At 36.3% G+C, this 24271-nt stretch overlaps 1 protein-coding gene across 1 annotated transcript in view; it reads right to left on the reverse strand.

Annotated features, from left to right (window-relative positions):
• The window catches only part of AGMO (alkylglycerol monooxygenase), a 188475-nt gene that overhangs the window by 89308 nt on the left and 74896 nt on the right, over positions 1-24271 (reverse strand). The window contains exons 5-10 of the mRNA XM_086741669.1: positions 18998-19093; positions 5074-5140; positions 3454-3519; positions 3272-3351; positions 1994-2128; positions 1392-1508 (exon numbers count right to left, since the gene is read on the reverse strand). Of these exons, the coding sequence (XP_086597795.1) occupies positions 1392-1508; positions 1994-2128; positions 3272-3351; positions 3454-3519; positions 5074-5140; positions 18998-19093 (561 nt within the window). The remainder of the gene's footprint in view (positions 1-1391; positions 1509-1993; positions 2129-3271; positions 3352-3453; positions 3520-5073; positions 5141-18997; positions 19094-24271) is intronic.

Raw genomic sequence — 24271 nt, forward strand, 5'->3', positions numbered from 1 at the left:
GGGACGTAAGAGGAATGTCTGAGTTGGAAGACCAAAACGTCAACGTTTGGACATGATTTCTGAGAGCTTTGAAACTGCTTTGCAATCCTCTGGAATCCTGCATGGATTATCACACTCCGATATGCAAAAGAGACTTAATTCTAGAAATCTGCCTCTTAGCTGGGTTCACACATGTTGGTCATGGGCAAGCAGGTGCAGCAAGAGGGGCTGCTCCCCGGGGAAGGGGCGGGCAGGCAGCAGACAGGGCCACGGCCCCAGAAGGAAGGGTGCTGTCCCACAGGGTCCATCAAGGTAGGCAGGGGACAGTAACCACCGCTGGCCAAGGGCCAGAGAATGCCGGGCGAGTGTGCCAGGACAAGGTAGGTCCAGGTGAGCACAGGCTGAAGAACCCGGGGGTCCTTGGGACCCTGACAGCAGACCTGTGGCAAAGTGGGTGACATAAACACAACAAGACTGTTCTTTAACAAAGGAGGTCTTACAAAGGGCTTAAGAAGGTGGCCAAAGGGCATTTTATCAAACTGATAGATTTTTGTAGTGTTCTGGTACGCCTCTGACTGATTCATGGGAATATTAGATGCACTAAAATTATGCTTCATAACTAGAAGATTTTAGCTTTAGTAAAGTGAAAGTGTTGTCAAGGAAGGAAGAATGAAAAGGAGGTTGGAAGGGTGTGAAGCCATGAAGCAGTTAACGTCTCACTTCTTGTAGGTGGAGATGGCCTCATAGATCACCCTCGAGACTGACAGGTATCCATGGAGGAACCACATTGTGTTTTGCCCATCAGACAAAACAAAAGGTGGTAAATATGTGCCTCTACTTGCTGTATTTCTATCAATGCTGTTGTATGTTCGAGAGTGGAAGAAGGATTTGTCCTGAGTCTGTGCTCCTCCAACTCTGAATTCATGCTGACACCAAGCTTCCCACCTGTAAGCACTGCAAGACCTCTGCAATCTTTCTTTTAAAGCTTGAGTATTGTTGGCATCTAAAGATATGATCAACCTTGGCATATTAAAAACCTACATAGTTTCAAGACTGAGGTAGATAAATTTTTCCTTTCATAAGGTCTTAAAAAATGAAGCAGCCACATAGGTCTTATATAGAACATTTATTATTTTTTAATTTAATTGCTTAACTTCAGCATATTCGTCTGTAAACAATTAATACGGTTATTAAATATTGTTTAATAAACATATATTTAATAATATTTAATTATATATTTAGCCATATATTTTGATTCTTTTTACAGAATCTAGTTATTATTATTATAAGAGTTTAAATAAGATATGAGTCAGGCTGCAGAGCCTCTACTCAATGTTTTATTATTTAAATACACTGTGTGTCATATTACTGTTAGCATGAGGCGTTATTTCATAAACATAGGAATTACTTACGGTCACAGTACCAAGAAGTTCAGTATAGAAGTCCACTATTACAGCAAAATGTAGAACTGCATAGCAATTCAGATAAGCTGGTACACTTGGATTGAAGGGAACTTCTTTTCCAGTGATCTGTATGAAGAAGAACAGATAATAGCCTTCAACAGTGACCTGCTCCAGCCTGTTATTTTTTAGTATTCTTTACACTTACAAACACAAAAAAGATTTAGGGACATGGGTAATGGTACAAAGATAATCGACTGTCAAACTCATGTACTACCTAGTGTGAGACAGTTTAACTCTCTGTGTGTACACACACAGCTAAAAGAAAAACAGAAATTACTGTACTCTATAGAACAATTATGAAAATCTCTTTAGGAAATGAATAATGAAAAGATAAATAAAAATATTTTTTTCTTCAAATAAAAATAAAAAAAACCACAGCTAAAACATTCATTTCCTTCAGTTTCTACTCCCATTTCATCTTCCCCTATGCTTTATGACTGCTAATTTGCTAATTTAAAATAGCATGTGTAGAGTTTTTAACATTGATCCAGTAGCATTAAGAGGTCCAAGTAAATTACACAAAACTGAAAGCCTGTGCATGTTCTATTTACCACTGGGATTTCCTCAGGAAGGCCAAGTCTAGGTTTGCCTGGTCCCCAGCCTGGCCCTTTGAATACGACAGAAAGCTTATTGCAGAATCCAGGTGTGGCCCAAAATGTGTTCCAAATATGAGCCAAGGGACGTAACTGAAAAAAGAGCAAGCAATTTTTCATTGTTAGTAAAATAAAATTTAATCAAATATTATATTTTATTCATTTTTAGCTCTCGATTAAATGATTTTACAAGTCTGTAAAGAGAATAAATTAGGAATAAATGAAGACAATCAGAAGTTCAGAAATTCTGACTGAAACAGGCAGGAGCCATATCAAGCCCCCGGTTTATAGTGAGGATTACAATTACTTCTGCCCAGAGGAAAATCTCTCTCTCCTGTAATCAATCCAGAGTATTTAACAGTATATTTTAGAGCTGTATTTATGGTAGTTTTAAAGTAGAATTTGGTTACTGGGACCTTGACATGACATACTCTCAAAAACTAAATGACTTAGTTACTGACTAGAACGGATATAATTACACAGGCTATGGCCATCCTTCCAGCTTCCAGCCCAGACACCCCTGCAGCTAGAATTTCTCATTCTTTGAGATGCCTCCTTGGGTGAACAGTCATGAAAAGCAAATGGGGACTTCAATACTCCTCGGTCCTGGAGGATTTTAAAGAGAATTTTTATCCAGCTTAAGTGAAGCCTAGACTAATAAATCTATGAAGCACCATGCTAAGTACTTTTTCTTCTTTTTCTTTTCTTTTTTTTTTAAAAAAAAAAAAGTATATTCAACCTGTTCTGGAGGTTTTGTTGAGACCATGATGGCTGCTACATAAGGCTATCAACACAAATAATTCTGGAATGAATGAACAGCAAATATGCAAAAGAGATTTAAAAAGTAAAGATGTTACACCACGTGATTATTTATTAAATACTGATATTTAGAGAAGACAAACAACAGACAAAACACATATTTTTGTCTGTGCTTCACTGCATAATGCTCTGCATATGGCAAAATAGACATAATTCGGCCCAAGGCCTGTTATATCCCCATTGTAATTAGTTGTTAATTTTACTGTATTGTATTTTCATGATGACTACAAGCCCTGTATATGTTACGTGAAATGAGTAGAAATACTTGTTTTGCAATGAAATACTGAGGAAACTGTAGATAATTTAAGTGACAGTACAGTAATGCAAGGATGGAATCATCTTTTCCTAAGAGAGGAGTTTCTTTTGAACATGAGTGGCTGTTGAAGATAGCAGAGTCAGTGACACAAACTGTAGCACCTGGAGCATGATGGGATTAAATGAATTTACTGGATGTGTTAAGCCATATACAACTTTGGCATCTTCTGCCTCAAATGTTCCTGATGGAAGAAGAAAAAAGAACAATCAACAACCAAATTCAAAAGCATACATATTTTGGCTACACTAACTAAACATGAGACAGAATCTCTTTTTTTACTTACCAAATATCCTGTCCCAGATAATGAGTGTGCCGCCATAATTTTTGTCAATGCAGTAAGGATTTCTACCTATAATAAAAATCATTTATGAGACCAATAATTGCATATATAAGAATACGTGCAACTGAATTATGAAGAGAAATCTTCCCCATTAGCATAAATTTATAATCTAATTTTAAAAGGCAGACAACCCAGCACTCCTTATACATCTATAAAATTTCTTTTTTTCTTATTAGGCTTATTGCTCTCTTTCTACTCAGATTCAAATATACAAACCAAACCTGTCATAGCCAAAATTTCTGTGAAATAAAAGGACTCATTTGGAGAGTAAACTCAGTTCAAAATATTTTTATAAAGACAAAACTGAAAAACAAAAAATCATTTCACCAGTTTATACCTAAGAAAATATAAGCCAAATACATTTATGCACCATCATCTCATTAATGGCTTTCGGCTGCCGCTATCTTCTATGCCATATATCTGATTCTGCCTTCATTATTACTTCCAGTGTGAGGAAAGCTGATTCTTCTACCTGTTTTCTAGGGAATGTATTTTTATAGAAGCTGTCCTATCAAAAGTATGAGCAAAGAAACATTGATTACATATCCCTAAGTTTGTGGAGATTGTCTGGAGTGGCTGTACAATACTTGATCAGCTCCACAGTGATTTTGCTTAACTCCAATCAGGATCAGAGGATTAGTTTGGATTTACAGCAGACCAAATAAGAGCAGAGTGTCTCCCTCCAGGATTACCAGTACTTGTGCAAATTTTAAGGATTAGACACTTACAGCACCACAATCTTTTTAAAAAGTCCACACAGTGCCATAAACACTTTACACATGGAGGATATAATAAATATTAATGACATCCTCTGTACGTATAACTGCATTTGAGTCTGTTTCAAATTATTTTGTTCTTCCATTCCCCTATTACTTTTTTACTCTTTATCTCTGCACACTGAATGAGCCAAGGACATCTACAAAATCCACTTCTATTCCTCAGATATGTTCATGACATTTTTCAGTATTTGGTGGAGTTATTAATCCAACTTGCATATGCAGTACAGTCTTGAATGCCTCTGAATACTGATGAAAAGTCAACCACCATGCACTTGCGTGCAGTGAGATTTTTCAATAATTAGAGAGCTGAAGCCGAATTCCACTAAAACATTTAACGGTTCTTCTTCTAAAAAGTAATCATGTCTTTTTGAACATTCAGTGCTTGAATTTGAAAGAAAAACCATCTGTTAGTGACTGTCAAGTTGATGATCTTCTAGTAGTCAGGGAAGGATGAGATCTTTTTCTATTGCTCTTCATATTTACAAATGTTGAATTGTTTTGCTCCAAGTCTTCAAATTGTTTCACATTATCCAAGCTTAATTTCTGCTCAATAATTAAATGTAAAAATTTAAAAATTAAATTTAAGTTATAAAAAAGTTTTTTAAAATACTGTGAAATTTTGAATGGAAGAAGGACTATTTTTGAAGCAATAATCAAAATTAAAATCCTTCTGTAAAACTAATTTTACAGTACAATTTTAGTACTTTATATTATTCTTCTTACACAAATAGTGACCCTGAGAAAAAAACACACTGAGGAACAAGAGGTTACACTTTTAGCTTACCATGATGAACTCTATGATGACTGGGAGTATTAAGAATCCACTCCAGAGGCCCAAGGTTGGTGATAACCTTAAAAAAAAGTAATGTTTCAATGAATGTGAAAATACTGTATAAAACCAAGAAGAAGAAGGGAAAAGAGGGTATGAAAGGCATAAAGAGGATGTTTACCTTAGGGAGAACTGCATTAAAAGACAAGAATGCAATTTTTTTTGCCTGAACCATTTAACTATGTTACTGTTATAAGAATATTACTGAAAAAAAAAAAAGAAATGCAAGTAAAATGTAAAATGCAAGATAAAAATTAAATTTCTTTTTGATCCAACAGCACATCGTCCTCTTATATTTATTATCAGTTCGTGATTCCATACAGATCATTTCAGTCACATTTTTTACACATATCCATTGGCACTGCTTGGGATTCAGTGTAACTCTAAGTTCCCAGTTATGAGAAGACCAGCAAATGGCTGGCACTGGCCCAGAAACCAATACTCCTTCCTCCTTGAGTACTTTCAGCTACTTGTTCCTTCTACCAAAACCCTTCTTTTACACTGGCACAAATGCAGCAACACAACAAACCTGATTAGGGAAACGATGCAAGTTAAAAGTGATTTTGTTTGTTTTTTCTAAATCAGTTTAACTGGATCAATTCCTGAATCTGATCCAACATATGGTCACAAATACATCAGCATGAGTCAGAGGCATGGAAAAAAAAGTAGCAACAGCAGCTTAGACCAGCGGAAGTTCATAGTGGAGCTGGGATCTAAGGCAATGATTCAACAGTTCAGAAAATCCAGCCTTGACCATTTTAGCACCAGACCAAAAATGATAGAAAGTGCTGATTGTCATAAATTCACTCTAATGATTCAAGCTTTGTCAGAAAATGCTGATGAATTAAGTTTGTACCAGCAAGGTTGATGCTAAATTAGGAACTCTCCTGTATTATGGAACCAGAGGAAAGTCAGCATGAACTTCAAATTTTGTGCTTTGGTTAGCTCAATAGAAGTGTGTGGATACCCAAACACAGCAACTATTGCCTAATGCCAAACACAAAACCATCAATCAGAAATAGATGCAATCACTGGTTGACGAAAAAGGATTTATGTTCAAAATATAACCTAAAATGGTATCTATTCACCATGTCTGATTATGACTGTAATGTCTTGCAATTAAAAGGAGGGAATTTTTTTTTAAAAAAAGGAGTTAAATAAAAATGCTTAGACCTTAAGAAACAAACTCCAGAACCTATCACTTTGTCTTTTACAGAACTTAATTAGTGAATTTAATATTGATATTACAGAAATGGATGTCCTAATATATGATAATTCCATTTTTTGTTTAAATTCACACCTGTGCAAGTGGAAGTAGGTCTGGACTCAAAAAGTAGACACAGGACCTTCTTCAGATCATAGAATCATAGAATCATAGAATGTATTTAAATCTTTATGAATCAGGCAAATATCACAATAAAAGGAATAAATACCTTTTGTTCATTTTTGTCTTTAATAACAGCTAAAAGAAATTCTGCTTATTAGATTAAGTAGAGAATTTCTGTAATTAAAGGAGTACAGAAATGAGCAGATTCTTCAGACAGAGAGAACTGTAACATTTGGAGCACCTGTCTCAAAATCCTGCATGCACTTGACTGGAAAAGCAGAATACTGGGATGTTTGTTTTGTTTTGCTTAACTCAGAAGCCAAGGACAACATAAGTAGGACAATTTGTTTTTCTCAGTTCCTCCTCAAAATAAGTTCAAGCCTGAAAAGACCACCTGAAGGTGAGAAACAATTCATCATTCATGTTAGCTCCATTTCTCACCTCTGTCAAGCAGAAAATCCCACTATTTTAAACTAGGTAAGATATGACCACTAAATTAATTTAAACTGAGTCACTGTGTCTTGGATTGAACCACAGCCCAGCACCTGAAAGAGCAGCGATTTATCTATTAGACCACACCTAACTTTGATCTGCTTGGTTTAAATACATTTTTAGCTCAGTATTTTAACAATTCTTATGAAAATAAACCAAATCTCCACTAGGAGAGCAGGGAATCGCTAAGGAAGAGTAGTCTTCATTTCTAGCCTACAAGTGGATAACAATAAAATGTCCTCAGAATGAACGCCTTCAAATCTTCAATATCCAGCTGACTAAATTCATACTTAAAAATCAAAATTCATCCTTTTGAAAGATGATACAATACTACATTATTAAAGTATGCTAAAGTAGAATTCTGTGTCTTGGAGCTTCCTAAGGAGCTCAGGTAAAATTTTAAATAAATATTTCTGACTAATCCTAGAGAAAATCTTTTCTTTGGAAAACAAAACCTCTCTCATCCTTTAAAATGGTCCCACCCCACCACACAGTCTGTCTTTTGGTGATGACATTTACAAATCTGCTGAAGTATCTTCTCTCCAGCATCATTAGTGATTGATGCCTGAGCCTACTTCAATTCATTATTCAGCCAAGGTTACCACCATTGCAAAGGCATATTAACCACATGCTGATGGAAATATCATCTGAGATAACAATTATAACTGCATTACTTTTAAGCTTAGAGGTGGTACAGAGCGTTGAACCTGACCAAGCGAAAATTCAGCATGCTGAAATTAGCAATCCATAAACCAACATTTTGGCTAAAACACATAAAAAATATTTTTTCACCAAATACTCAAAATGGTACAGAGTGCTATTTCTAGAAACTTCCTTTGCTACCAGTAAGTTTATTTCTATATATTTAGCACATTTCTGCTAAATAACTGAAAAAAACTGTTGTCAGTGGAAAACTTTTGGTGCTAAAAATTTATAAATATTTTACAAATGTATATTTTATAAATATATCCATATATCATTCCAACAAACAGAAACATATCACCTCTGGAAAGCTGAATTTTGAAGGCTTCTGCACCACCACATGGCAAAGAACATAATTATTTTCTTGAATTTTGTTGATTTTTTCTATATTCTGATATCTTACCAGGGGCAAAACTCCTACAAGCAGATCTTCCATCAAGATAGGCTAGGATAGCATGATAACTTTTGCCAGGCAAAATTCTGACCCTCTCATGTCAGGCTGACAGGAACTTACTGAAATCACAGTGAAAAAAATGAAGTTTGTAGGAATTGACTTTTAACAAAATTTAATGTGGTTCAACAATCGCCCATGTTCAAAAGAATGCCTAACAGGCAACAGAGGGAGAAAGGCAGGGGTAGGTATTCCAGCTACCCATCTACCTTTCAGCTGCTAGTCTACCCTCCTTTCTGTGCCTCCATTGTGTGCAGACATCTTCCTTGGAGAAAAGCAATTGCAAAGGAGCTAGTAAGTCTTCACAGCAGCAGTAACCAAGCTTACGCTGCAGTTGCAACCAGTCACCAAACCACATACACCACTAGGGCTCAGTCATTCAAGACAGCAAAACATTTTCAGCTTTAAATAGCTTTGTAGTCAAAATGGCTTTTTTGAATAAGATCTTTCACAATGTTCAAATTTCAGGAAAAAAAAAATTAATAAAATAAATGAGATAAGAATGTTAGAACAGCTCAGGTTTTGTGCCTTGTAATCAGATTTTTCATAAAAAAAAAAGAAAAAGCTTTCTTTTACTATATTTTTTCTATGCAGTAGAAAGTTTTGTTTCGTATCTTTTTTGCTGGAAAGTAGTTTCAAAATAAAAAAAAAAAGTGGAAATGTCATTATTCGATATCCCTATTGACTGTACTTCAAACTCTATTTCATATTACTGAAAGGAAAAAGAGTCTGCTGGTAAATATAAAATATTCTTGTTCTTTATATCATCTTCTTGCAGTGATTTTGGGAATGCAGAACAATAGCTCCCATTCCCCTAAAAGTTGAAATACCCCAACTGTTGTCCAGCGATGACCTTATCTGCATTTTGACCGATATGGCTGGGGGGTTACACTTGTGTTTGTTGCCCTGATACAGACACCTACTGTTCTAAATCATTTCCTGTCTCCAATTTTTCTCTCTCAATTAACACATCATGTGCACCTCAACTTCCATGCCAGTGACCCACAGATGAACTGCAGCATTCCAGCAAAACTCTTTTCCTGGTTGCTTTGCTTCTTTTTTAACATCCCATAGCCACAAAAAAAAAAAAAAAAAAAAATTTCACCTGCCAAAATGGACTCGATAAACGACCTATAAATCAGATATGTAGGTATCTCATGTATACCACTTACAAAAGCTTTGTCAGTTCTCTCCACAAAACATGCATTCTTATTTCTTCCTTTTTTAAAACAAACAATATATTCTCTCCTTTATTGTTCTTGGGTATTGTTAAATAATAAAACAGAATTACTGACAACACTTGAAGCAATTCCAAGAGCAGTTTAATAAATAAGGCAGGCTAAAAGCTGCGTGCTTAGAAACAGTTTCCATACATCCCTGAATAAAATATGCTGGAAGTGGAATCTTCATATATAATGAGAACTAAACATTTTTTTTATGTAATAGTACTCTTATATAAAGATGTTTCCTTTGTGACAGCAATCCCTAGCCTAAAGGAAAAGAACATTATGCAATATCTCTTGCGGCATGTAAGCACCTCCGTTTGCGGTCTCAGAGTTTGTCAGCACCAAGGGAAATCTTTATTGCCTGGTACCTGCACCACTTCAATGTAGTTCTTGTTTAAATAATGAGAAAAAATCGTGACATGAAATCCAAAGGAAACTTTACATCTTGTGTAACAACTCCTCCTGTCACCACTACAACATGAATCTTTACTTAACTCTGTTTCAACATGAACATTAGGAAGGAATGTCAACTGAGTAGAGCAGGCAATGTTAGAGTAAAACCATTCGTATATAAAAAGTTTGGTGGTTTTTTTGTTTATTTGAGTATAAGAAAAGCTGTTTGTAGCACAGTATTGCTTTCAATATAATAGTGTTACTGATCTACAGGACAGGAGTGGGTAAATTCATTCCTGGAGCATCACTAAGGAGCACTCTGAACTTAACTTTGGGGCTTCTGTTAGACCAGTTGGTAGTAAACCACATATTACTATTGATTTCCTCATCAAAATCAAGATAAGACTTTTATTCCTGGTGTACAAACTTGTATTTCAGACAGTCTGTTGGGGAAATGTAAAAATAAGATGTTAATTACACTCCCCAGAAGAGCTGCTGTGTTAATTCAGGACAACACACTCACGTATTTATACAGATGGCCCTGGTGATCGTATTTGCCATGTGAAATCTCTACAGGGAAGCCAGTGAAAGGCAGAACTCCTACGATATGTGCTCGTCTGCCAGTTTCACACTTTGAAATCCTCGGCAAACCCTGATTTATACACCGCCAACTGTTTTCCTATCTGATTAGGCAGTTTTCTACTCCAGTAAGCATGTAAAATGGATGTAGCCAAATTTCCACACTGAGGAATGAAAAAACAATATTTATAGTTTAGAAGTAAAACAAGCGAGAGAAATCAGGCCTGTTGGGATCATAAAGAGTTTCAAAGGGGGCAAATTTCTGATAAATCTGAATTGTAGGAATGGGAGGTAAAAGCCTAGTTTTAATGGATATTCTGGTTTACGGCATACTTATATAATAAACTCATAGACTTAAGAAATACGTTTATAATAAATTATCTTGAAGGCAGGCTGTTGTCACTTTTCATTGTTTTATGCCTCAGCCAGGAGGTAAGGTTTGAATCAAATTGGCATCCTACATGAATATTTCAGCTAACACTTTAAAAAGTGGATGCAACTTTTTTTTTTTCTTTAAAGTTCCAAATAAGCCTTGTCGTGGGAAAGATGAGCACAAATCGGAAGTTTCAATCCATTTATCTACTAAAATTGAGAGAAAACCTACGCAACTGGTTGTTTTAATTGCAGCATTACAAATAGCAGAGTATGGAGAAAGTCACTCTTTCCATCACATATCAAGTTAAGCATTTTAAACAAACTCTAGGAGAAAAATTGCTATACAATTTCAGTATTTTTCAGCAGCTTGACAAATACATGCTGGCGATTCTGGGGAAAAATCCCAGAAAGAAATAAATTAGTAGGCTAGTCCTGAAATAAACTAAAATATAGCCAAGTGTAGCTCTTCACCCTCCTCTTTAAATAGACCAAAATATAGTCACCATCCCACACTTTGGTTTTTTAACAAATAAGGGTCTTTCTAATTTTCTGTTGGCTTTGAAGTCATAACTAATTTAAATAGATTCTCAATAAGTATAAGCTATGAGAAAAACTCGAGTGTTACGAGTAACACGCAAAGATGGAAAATCAGATTTTTTTTTGACAGACAGCAGTATCTTCAACTCACCTCCACATTAGTGCAATATCCTTTCATTACTATATTGAACTGTATTTGGTAAATGAGTTGTTTCAATTGTTTTGCAGGATGCAGAAGGTACTGAAATGTGCTGCATCTCTAAGTGGCTCATTTCACTTTTATCTTGATAATTTTCCAGAGACATAATAGACACAAGTGCCTAAATAAAACTCTTGAAATATGATTTTCAGTTTTAGGGTTTCTGCAGGCACATGAGCAATAGTCAGGCCCACTGCTGCTGAAATAAACATTTCATAGCTGTTTCTGGCAAGAAGAGTCTTTGGTGCAAGGATCAGGAGCCAACACTCAAACTCAAGGACTTAGCTATTAGGATGGAAAGTCAAGTTTCTGCTTGTGTTCTTATCCTACAAACTTTTCATTTCTGGCCTCACCAGTGACCCAGCTTCAACAAGGAAAGGGAAGAGTTCCTCTGCCCAGATTGTTGCCCATCAAAAGCAGATCTCCGATATAAGCCAATTATTGTAGAGCAGCTGCTTTTTGAATGAAAAAGTTCATGACTCCTGTGCCGCGTGTTGAACTCAGAGCTACTGAGTGCAGAGCGCTACTCAGTTCATTTAAATTACTTACGTATTTTTAAGTCATTCTCTATTGTGCAGTTCAGTTGAAAGAGAAGTTAGATAAGAATAAAACATTTAATTCACCATGTCAAGGCACTGCCAGGTAAAGTCAGATACCTAAAAGTGCCAAGGAGCAGTTATTTTTAAAACAGTAGGCTCATCATAGGGCTACAAAGGTGTAAAGTCAGCACTCCTAATCATCACTGAGGTCATGCCAAGGAAGGAACTCCAAACCTCATCCCACTACGTCCTTCCTGATGAAACTGTTGAAGTGTAGCCTATACTTAGCAGGACAGAAACAGTGTGCTCTCTTATGAATGTCTTATTTTCTCTCTCTTTTGTTATTGATTTAAAACAAAACCTGAGTTATGCGTTTTATATATCTAGAAAGATAATACTTTTCTTCCCTCATGGGGAGAGTGAAACATGGAAAAGTGGAACACATATTGCAGTTATTGCTCGTGTTTCCGCTCAGAGACAGTGTTGTTAGCTTTGCTCTTCTGCGCGCTGTGGCAAGTGCAATGATGACAAGACTTTCATCCTGCAGGTTGGTCAGAAAATCTAATAAGCCATTTTGGCAGGCATGCTGGATTGAAGCAGTGAGATGTCTTCGTTTCTTGGAATCATGTTTGAGTTTTATTGTCTACATTGTATATATATCCTATCCAGACCTACAAAGGCACAGTCTGCATTAAAGAAAGTATTTTTGTCTCCCTGGTATCTATTGATTTATTTGTTCTCCTTCTCTCCACAGTAAATGCTTGAGTTGACAATTTGCGGCAGGTGAACAATGAGTTTCTGATTGATGGAATCACCAGCTATCAGCAACGGGACCAGAACTTTCTTTAGTAAACCAAAATTGTGTTCTTTATGCAAATCAGCAACTAGTTCATTCACCACTCGTTTTAGAATAATTTCCTGGATCTTTGTAACAGCGAGAAAATCTGGTTTCTAAAAGCTGGTAGCCTGTCAGATGATGTGACCTGTTTCTAGAAATTCCACTTAAATCATCTGCCTCACTGAGAGTTGTCAGACGCAATCCTGAACATCAGACTAAGAGGCTGGCTGTATATCACCTCTACATTACATTCATCTTTTTTATGACTTTTAGCGAAAGTCTTGTGAATGGTTAAGTTTTTAGATTGATTCCTTGTAACCTGACTAGGACAGATGTGTGTGTTTCTAATTTCAAGGGGCAAACAGACAAACTCATGTCTATTTTTGGCTACACTGGCCAAATTAAAGAAAACAATCTTGTTCTTTCATTAAATGAACCAAACTATTAGAATACAAAAAAAAAAGGAAAGGTTTTGTTGGCATATGCTATTTGAATTTCCAGACTGCAATTCCATAATTACACTCAATACATGGGATTATTAAGGATTTCACCTTTCACTGGTGACGAAATATTAAAAAAGAAAAACAAACCCACAAACCACATTTCTCATGTCGGTCAGGAAATCAGATCAGTTCATCATATTCTGTTTCCACTGTGATCTGTTCAATAACACCATCATTTTGCAAAAACTTCCACACGTGAAGTTTGACTCAGTACTCACTGATCTTACAGGAGCTATTCACAATACATTAAATTAAGCATAAATATATGCCTTTGTAAACAAGGCCTCAAGATTTTTTTACCTACCAGCAGAGCACCTCCATTTTTCATTTCCAAACCATTGAAGATTTTAGCTCATTACCAAAAATCTTTCTCCAACTCCACAAAACAACCACAAAACCAAAATTATTTTCTTTCCACTGCAAACACTCAAAAGCATTACAGTCAAATAAGTTTTGTTAAAACACTCTTAAAATTCAAAGTCTCATTTATTGATCAAATTTACCTTTCAGTGTTGAGAAAATAATTACTAAATTGCTTCTAAACTACTAAACTATTGAAAGTACTTTAAATAAACCTGTTAGACTTGTTTACTCCTGCATTCCTTTCTTGTTTATTTAAATGAGACTAGAGCACACAATGTGGAAAAGGCAGGCCCAAGAAAATTGAAAAATGAAATTTGCAAAGAAATAGAGGATCAATCTCAATTGTTAGGCCTGGGAATTAATAACTGAATATTTCATCTATTGTCTCATGCTGTCACTTAATCATTACATTGTTTTAAATTTGGCGGATTCATTTAACCGCTATCAATAGACTTTTGTTTCAAATAGTTTCTTCTTAAAAAGACACATACATCCCCTAGAGTTTCAAGAATAGCTTTTGCTATTGATACAGTAATCACAGGTGTACTGCTACTTAAAAGAAATATGTACATTCTTATGTACATTACTTAATTTTATTTCATTCTTTAATCTACTGGTTTAATTTCCTTATTGACTCTAAGATCATGTTTGTGAAAAAAAACCAAACTAAAACATATAAGATTTTTTCTGAATCTGTCCATCTTCCTAGGTAGGAGCGTACTGCTGAAAGAACTTCAGGATTGGGCCACAGCAGCTCACCTGTACTCAGGGAGCCCCAGTAGGCTGTGCATGGCTTCCTGCCAGCAACAGAATTCCTTTTCATTAAAGCATGAAGCCTCCACAATTTCTTTCTTTTAATATTTTTTGTTAAAGAAAACTGACCAGAAGTCAAAGCTAAAGAAAGTCAAAGACAGAAACTTAGATTAGTGCACATTGTATGTAAGTGCAAAATATTTTTTTTACAAATACAACATACTTCCACAAGAAGTTCCAGCTTTACTGAATTGGTGTTTTCTGAGAAAACCAAACATATTTTGGCCTACATCTGAAGCAAACGTATGTCTCTTTTTTCCAGCCTGCATGAAGTGTTGCCAAAATTTTTCCCATTCCTCCCCTGTTTTCACCCATGTTACTCCTGGTTAATACTAGTGGCTCACCTTTTTATGCTCCCAGAGTTTGATGAGGTAGGAAGACTTAAACAAGGGAAAAACAGATGCCTTAAGAAACCTGACTTCTGTGAGAACGGTAAAGGGCAAATTACAGTCTTTCCCTAAATTAGAAAATTAAACAGAAACTAATGCATGTCAAAGATCAAACAGGCAAGGAATAATCTGCTGCTGCAATTACTACCAACAGGGATTGAATCAGTTTATACTTTCCAAATACAATTTGACATCTCATAAAAATTACAGCTAAACCAACAGAAACTAATTTCTGTTTTTCACAGGTGTCTATCAGGTTATAAACACACCTAACTTATTGGTTGTAATAAATGCATAACGGAAGGATATAGTTTAATATGAGCCATAGACCTTCCGAATCACCTGTGAAAATAAACTGAAATGGAGTATTTCTGTCTGTCAGTAACAGTCCTGAAACATTTCGTGGTTTTTGAAAAATTAGATTTTTAGTGCTCTTTGACCAAAGTATTTTTTCTTTACTCTCTGTATGACCTAGATGAGAATGCTCTAGTCATGGAAATTTTTCTCTCAGATCATTTAAGAGCAGATCTACTGAGTTATTGTATTGATCTAAACAGTGTTGCATAGGACCAAAAATTGTTTTCCCTTGATTTATTGAGATCCTATCTTTATGCACCATTACAGAAAAGTGTTTTCTTCAATTGTTTTTTGTTTTTTTTTTCATTTTTCATTTAAATAAACTATTATGAGTTTATTTCAGCACCTACCAGGTGCTACTCCAAGATTTTAAAAAATCTTTGGAAAATTCTCAGCATCATTTCAAATTGCTGTGTACACAGTGCAATAATGCACAGAAGCAGTGAAAGAAAAAGTGGACTTGAGACAGCAAAGTTCTTGTAATGACAGAATATAGTTACACGCAAATGCACAACTTAAGTCACAGTGTTATGTTCTCACTCTAGCACACCCAACCTTTCTTTATTAATTACAGAAATTCCTTTCTTGTAGCAATAGCCCATTCTGATTTTGGTGCTAGAGATCTTTTATTATGAATAAAAGAATAGTAGAGTATAATCTTTATACAAGATTTACGGTGTTTAAAATGCTGTACTACTTTATATGAAAGGCCATATATGACGCATACCAAGTATGCAAGAAATAAAGAAGTCTAACTGAGATAGAATGAGTGGGTAACTCTAATCTTTATAATTGGTATACTGTCTTCACAGGAATATATGAGCCACTTGAGTTAAAATAAAGTAGACCAAGTCTGATGTGCTGGTAGGAAAGCTGGAAAAAAAACTGATGTAACAAACATTAAAGAAGTTCAAAGTTATAACACGGGAAACTTCTCTTAGCATTGTTTGAAAAAACACTGGACAAATTCTAAATTAAAATATAGGAAAATATCAGGGATCACACTTGGGCTACACACTTCTGCTCTAGGCTGAAACATGGCATAGAAAGTTTCAGCACAGCACAATCCTTCTCTTGTAATTACTGAATTCAATTTAACTCACTCCCAAAACAAGGCATCTTCCCTCAGAAACTTTCATATACTTTCTTTCCTATTACTTAAATATCACGTATTTGTTTTCTTTTATAAAACAGTAAATTGTGCACAAACTTTATTAAGCTTTTCAGTGCTACTTTAAAATGCCTATTAAAGAAAATATATATTTTTTTTACTGTACCTTAATAGATTTTCTTTTTTCTGAAGGAAAAAGATGTGTAATCAAAAGTTGTGAAGATACAATTTCCAAACATACTTGACTAGTCAATATGGGGCCAAACCTTGCCTAAGGAAACACTGACACTGATTAAAAGCAATGGAAATCTGAGGATAAACTTAAAAATTATCAAATGCTCCTGCATTTTAGAAGCAAACTATTACATCTTGCAGTGGTAGAATAGAAATAGCGAAGCATATCTCCACTAGACCCCTAATGATACATAGTGCCACCCTGCACCAGCACCCACCACGACCTCCCAGAGTACACCAGAGCTGCTGGGGGACGATGAATCTCAGCTCTCAGAGCAAGGGCTACCAGCAGCCATTGAGACAGAGTGCTGTTTTCTATACAAGACCCGGCCTGCAGCCCCAAATAAACCTCATATGTTGGGAAACTGCTGGAAACTGAGGCTTATGGAAAGGATTTTCACTCTACTACAATTTTAGTAAGGTAATTGGAAAGGTTAAAATTCAGGAGAAGGACTCTTGAAAAAAAATTAGAAATGCCATGACTTTAAACAGTTAAATTGTAATAGTTGTTCCAAAAAAAGAGAGCCCAGTATAATGGTGAAGCATCATATTAATTTTGCAAAAAATATGGGTTACTATAAACCTGCATTCCTGCAATAGCTGCTACTATTTCTCTCCCTTTCCCTTGTCTGTTATGCCCTTGCCCCTGAGAGCAGGAAATCTGCTAATACACAGTGTAATCCTATTTCTATTTTGACATTATTTTTTGACCTTAAAGCATAACTTCAACATATTTCAACTGATTTCAGCTGTGCTACAAAATCAACAACATTAAGAATATCTTCCCTTGTAAACAAAGATCTATGACTGGATCACCTGGATCAGTACAAAAGATCCTTTGTTTTTCTACTGACACAATAATTTAATAGTAAGGAGCGCTTATCTTTTCATTGAGACTGAAATTCATTCCTGTTTAGACTACTGTCTAAACTTGGCACATGGCACATAAGCTATGGAAATTCCTTTTAAACCCTGTGAAGGATTTAGTGTTTTAGAGGGACGTAGCCAATTCATGAGCCTCTGAAATTCACTTTAGAAACTTTAGATGCATACTGTGGCACCAGTGCTGAGACTCATTCAGTTACTGCTACACAGCAGAACATCAGAAAGATCTCAGCCAAGGAAGAAATGGCTTCAGATAGCAAAGAAGAGAGATGAGGCATATTATACTTTTTGTAGAGGCAAAACACAGTAAAACCAGTTTGGTGAACCTACACAGTAAAACTGGTCTGGTGAACCTCTGGTCAAAGAAACTTTGCTACTATGTGATTCAGTGTATTCATTTGGTATAATTTTAAAGTGTTAAAACTTGTTCAGAACATTTTGACAAGCTTAATAGTGTATTGCTTGAGTTTATGCTAATTCTGGTGATGTGTGTGACATTTTATTGTAAGCTTTTCCTATTCATGTGGTGTTGCAGAGCAACACGTATTAATGATTTTAGATATTTCTTAATTACTTTAGATATATAGTAATGATTTTAGAAGTGTGCCCAACAAAAGTTAAGTTTCAACAATGAAAATTTGCTATTGGGCCACTGGCAGTAGCTTTTTAAAAAAAAAAAAAATATGGAAGCATATCAAAAAGAGAAAATAAAACCTGAAATTTAAGCAACACAACCACCTAAAAGAGCAGGTAAATAAAATAAATTTTTTGTCTTTGTTTTTTTGTCTTCCAAAATAATTTTCCTATACATCATATAATAAAACTACAGAAGGGAAAAGGCATCTATACAGTCAGAAAAACTAATGAAGTAAAAGTCTTGCAGAGATAATTAGCCCGCAGCCCACTAAGGGCTATTGAGGTGTAATATGGCATGCTTTTAAATACCTCAACTGCACTGCGAGGGAGAAGGCAGAAGTCCATTCAACCACCTGAGAAGTCTAGGAAAATACCTACGAATAACAGTGGGTTATTAAGTGTATGTGTATGTAAAATAGATATTGTCTATGGACTCCCAAAACACAAATAAATAGGTGCAGTCATGAACAAATAGCCATCAGATAATCAAAGAGCATTTTTCATCTGAGAACCACTTGCAGTAAGAAGGAAAAAATATCTGAATTCAGCTGTAACTCTAATTGATCTTTAAGAAGCACCAGGTTTTGGCTATTTTTCCCTCAAATATTTATCTTAGAAATGAAATCAGTTTCAGTATCTGCCAGAAATGTTTAATAAGCTGCAAGATAGGAAAATATAGTATTAAAATAGCAAAAAGTTTTGAATCCTTACAGTTACTTTTTTTTTTTAAATCTAATTGGGACCAACTGGCCTCATTGCTTCTTATAAACTTAGCAATATATATTCAGAAAAAGGAATAAAAATGAACAGATGTTTCTCCTTAAAGAAGTCAGACAAAGATTTTTCTTACACAATAAATCAGCTGCTAGTGGATTTCCAGGACACTGCTCCAGGCTAACTGTTTAGGTATGGCTTAAAAACCTGATTTACCTCTGTATGTATCCAAAACTGGTAAAGCAGATTGAACTGTAGATGAACAGCGAACACTGAAGGTGGAATGAAAAGAGCCATGGGCAAGTTGAAAATCTGAAAAACAACAAAGAACATATACATTAGACATATCATTCTAAACTTATGATAATATAATAAAGTACTATCCCAGGAGCTTAAAGCACTGCACAAGATAATTGCTTCTTTGAATACGTCCATAATATAGACATTATGTAGAACAGATACTGATTATTATGGTACTAGTAGATGTGCTATAGCAAATGAGACATATATTGCTGCAAAAGTGACTTGCCAGAAGTCATAATGTGAGCAAGTAGAAAATTTGAGAAAAGAACTCAAAAATCCTGAGATTAGATGTTTATTCTCTGTACTATATGGAGCAGACAGCAACATACCTTTGACATGAAGGGTTCACTTATAGGGGAGAATTATCACGGAGTAAGCAAGGTGTGAATTTATAACACTACAGCTTTTCCATCCAAACTCCCTATGTGAGCACCGTAAGGGCAAGGCAGCTTACTTGGCTTTCAAAGTTAATTATAAATTCTCACCCTAACTTCCTCACAGCATCTCCCTCAAAGTCCTGATACATTGCTGAGTTCTAAAAATGTGCTAGCATGAAAACAGTTTCAGAAAACTGCTTACTTAAGAAAGACATTAGTGTCTTACATACAGAGTAAAGTCCCAGGAATTTCACAATTAATTGCTTAACTGGCTGAGCAACAGAATAAGACTTCCAAGACCTTCACGTGTTAAAAGTCAGTCTCCTTTCTTCAGAAAAAAAGCTTGACACTGTGTTATGCCAGCTGCATTAAGAAGTTAATCATTCCCTAAAATATAGAAATATAGACATTTTTCTAAACCAAACAGTGGCAGATGTATCTTCAAAACTTTAAATCTCCTTAGCACTTGGGGAAAATTTGGGCAGAAGAGCTCCCTGTGAAACACAGAGCAAAATCAGCAATCTTTGTTTTCAAAATCCTGTTGTCCTTCTCACAAAAATCAAATCTTTGAACATCAGAGAAAGCAATCTGATAACCACAACAGGCCTCCTGAGACAGGAATTCCTTTCGTGTATGTCTGCACGAAGCATTTAATGCAATATTTCCTCAGTTTTTGTCAAAAGGTCTACCCAATAGGTAAGAAGTCACACTGGGGCTGTGAAATAACTGCTTCTCCATCCCCATGATGTGACTGATGCTCTCAAAAAAGTCACCACAGCCGTATCTCACTTCACGAGCCAACAGAGGACTAAGGCCCCCAGCTCAGTCTGCTGGCTTCATGACCAGACAACAACTGAAGCACTAGAAAGAAACCCTGAAGTCGCTGCAGTTGCAGCATCACCTGGTAGGGCTGGGACAGCTGTGATTTCAGAAGCTGCATCCAAAGGCTTCATGGGTCACAGCTGCCTCACAAACTACACATGGGGCATTCTGTTTGAATGCCTTCAAAGTTATTTTCCAAGTAGAAGGACCATGCTGAGCTTCTACAACTTGGGGAAAAGAATGTAAACAGCTATTTTAATCAGCCTGATCCTCAAAGGCTGAAGTATCTCTGTAACATTTATAAAACAAAAAGAAAAGGAAACTATATTTGGAAGGTGACATTTGCACATTCAATCCCTAAAAATCACTCGGCCTAAGTAAACTTACAAAAATTAGTAGCAACTCTTACCTAAGCAAAGGCAGAAGCTAGTAAATGCCATCAGGGGGATGTGGCATATAGGCATGAAATTCTAGAGCAGAGGTGGGCATGAGCCTTCTTTAAGAGTTGAAAAGGCAGATCAGACTGTCTGGTGCAGAAAATTACTAAACAGAAAAGCGACTTTCAAACTCACAGTCCTCCATGCTTTGAAACAGAAATGTAGTGCAAGCCTCCCATATGTTAGAAGAAATGCCCTAAACACTGGCTTGGAGTCAATCTCTTTTCTGAGTTCCTGTTTCCTCCTTTCTCTAACCTGGACCCTCTTAGTATTTAATTACTAAAAGTGGGGGAGCTACAAAAAAAAAAAAAAAAAAAAGAGACTGAGACACATTATTCACACAACACTTACAAGGCTGGGATGCTTTTTTCTCAAAGGTTATATTACAAAGAAGCCAACGAAGGAGTAGGACACATGGCCAGATTTAAGTAAAGCTACTGCAATTTTATCTTATTATTGATTGTACCTGTCTAATGGCATGATAAAAGCAGGAAATTTTTTAAAAGGAGAGGAAGTTGATTAAAAAAAAAAACCAACAGATGGTTTTCAGATTATTCATGGAAGTCGCTGTAGGATTTAAATCAGGTTTAAAAATGATATGCTTTTTCCCTAAAAGTATCAGAGGCAATTTGGTAGTATTTACAGACTCAGAGGGGAAGGAAGGATCATCTTCATATTTATTTTCTAACGTACTTCTCCCAATAAGTACTAGGATTTCCCCACCAAGTGGTGAGATGAAGGAAATTTTATATAAATCTACAGGTAAATTTGAGATTGGCAAAGGAGAATGCTTTCTTAACTGCCCCATGTTTCCTTGCAATGTAAGCTCTATTTTGCACAGAAAGGATTTCAAAGATCTTCTACAAAAGTGGACGCAATAGGGAGGAATGAAAACCTCTCCCATACAAAATATTTGTTTTCTCCTATCTGTGGTTCCACTGGAACAATAAGATCAATATTGGGAAAAAAAAAATTAATCATGAAATAGTTTTTCACTGGAAATGCCAATTCACCAAACCACAACCTTTCATGGGAATGTACCAGCTTCACTAATCTGTAGAGGAAAAGCTGGCTCCAAGATGGAATTTCTGGCCAAAACTGTAGAAAAACACATAGCACACTCACAGATCTTTTCCCACTTGTGGATTCAGCAACAGAGATTGAGAGAGCGCCACAATAATTGACAACCTGGTAGGAAAGGCACTCATTGTGGGAGTGGAGAAGGATTCCTACCTGGGACTGCTGCACTGCAGTTGTGTGCCTTAGCACGCAAAGTATCGCCCCTTTTGAAGGGTGTGTGTCCTCTGCACGCTCTCTGGCGTGGGCATGCTCTACCTTTCTCCCTCCCATTTGCAAGTAAAAGCTTATAAATGCTTCCACTACAGAAAGGTAAATTTTTGAAGCTCCTCAGGTCAGGAGGAGGGCTGAGCTCCCCACACCGAGCCCCTCCGTTTCCACGTGAGGTCCCTGGGGCCACGGGCTGGCTCCCACCCACGGGCCGTGGAGGGGCAGAGGGGCTGTGGGGCAGCTGCGGGTAGGCAGCTCATGTGGGCTGTACTTCTGTGAGGATTCTGCAGGAGTTAAAGCTAAGGATTCAAAAAAAAAACAAAACCCATATCCCTTACCATGCCCAGACCTGGCAGACTCCTCAGTAGATAAGAAGTGAACTTTGTGACTCTGTGCTGAAAAGAACAGTGATCCCTATTCCCTTTCCAGATTTATATACAGATGTTTCCCCTGCTTTTAAACCAACAAGGCATAATTCAAGCCTTTATCTAAATGTATCGCCTAAAGCTATCAAATTATTATGGATCTATTATTTGCAATCAAATCTTACCCTTGGAGGAAAGTTAAGAACCAGTACTCGTAGAATTAAATCGTAGATTTTACTTTCTCTTTCCACAATTTCACTTTAACTAAGCGTTTCATCAGAAGTGAAGATTTACATAGCACTAGCTTGCTGATTTCTTTTTAAAAATGAATGTATATTTTTTCCACATCTTTTCTCCACAAACGGGCTTCAAAACCATCTCTCAGTCTCAACAGCAGGTCTGCCTGACTATGTCCCTTCCACTGGAAACACTGTGTGTGCAAGCGGCCTGAAGCAATGAGCATTTGGTTCCAAGTTCAGGACTACATCTCACACCACAGATTGTACTTCAGGCATGTTTTTCTCTTCTCTTTCCTTTCACATCTTTTCAATCAGCTCGAGCACAACCCACACAGATTGATATGCTGATTTATTTATCTTATAACGTTTAACTTAAAACACATACGGAGCTGGCAGCAGAACAGTCCCACAATCCCACATCATCCACCACAACTTTCTCACAGCCTCCACAAAATGGCACGTCAAACTGCATTCGACAGCACACATTCAGCAACATCAGATCACTCTCAGACAGTAACTGAAGGCTTCCCTGAGTTTCAGCTTCGACACAGATGCACCCACAGGGTTCTGGAGAAGTCTAGCAGTCTGAAAAAACAGCAGTGCTCTAAGAATTAGCAAAAATTGTGTTCATGCACAGTAAGGCTTTGGAGAAAGAAAACTGGCACACCTCTCAGAAGTTCTAGGGGGTGGTAAACCAATATTTACACTAATAAAAAGTCTTGGCTAATACCAAACATTTGGTGGAAAAAACACTGCACACAAAAGCATTACAGATTCCTAGGTTGACTTCCCTTTGCTCAAAACAGATGAATTTAAAATGTACGTGTATTATTTGCCAAGTGATACCAGTGTGGTCCTGAGGATGGTCTTCACAATCTAAGGCTGCCAGACATCTTGGCCTTCCTGAATATCTTACGTCCTCTGAAGTATCATCCTCAAAACCACGCAGGCAGACAAAGTGCTCATACACACACCCATATGCACACACAGGCTTTTTGTCTTTTTTTGAATTATTGTTTTTGTTAAGCATTTGCACATATGGTCCCAATGGGTAAATGTGCAAAGGTTAAATCTTTAACATGGTAGTATTTACATAGGAAGCAGGGTTGTGACAGAGATGCATCCCTTCCGCTATTGTTCATTATGGCCATTAAAATGTGAGACACTCTTACTAGATTAGATTACTATTTTCTGAATAAAAAAATAACAAGAATTTACAGAGAAGACTTTATAAAACAAAACAAATAGTATCTGTTTCACAGTTTCCAGAAGAACTAGTAATTTTTTTGGAACCTAACACTTTAACTCATCTAATGTCATGGGCTTGAAACAGTTATGAACAACAAGCTAAGTCTATGCTCAGCTATGTGAGCATAAATCCAGACTAAATTTACTGAATTTAACGGAGTTTCATTGGAATTGCCTGTGTGAGTACACACTTTTCACTTTAGGTCATTTGCTCACAAGCTAGTTGTAGAGATTGCCAGAGGACTATGGATTTCCTCCACCACCAGGACTATACCTTATTGGAGAAGAATATTTATGTATTTTGTATGCACAAAAATACAATTAATATTGGTTTTGATCTCTAATTTTGCAAATCCAAATTTTGAAGTTGTTATTCTTTTTCAAAAAACAAACAGCCACCAAACAAACAAAC

This window comes from Chlamydotis macqueenii, chromosome 2, assembly GCF_036417535.1.
Source record: "Chlamydotis macqueenii isolate bChlMac1 chromosome 2, bChlMac1.mat, whole genome shotgun sequence".
NCBI classification, from domain to species: domain Eukaryota; kingdom Metazoa; phylum Chordata; class Aves; order Otidiformes; family Otididae; genus Chlamydotis; species Chlamydotis macqueenii.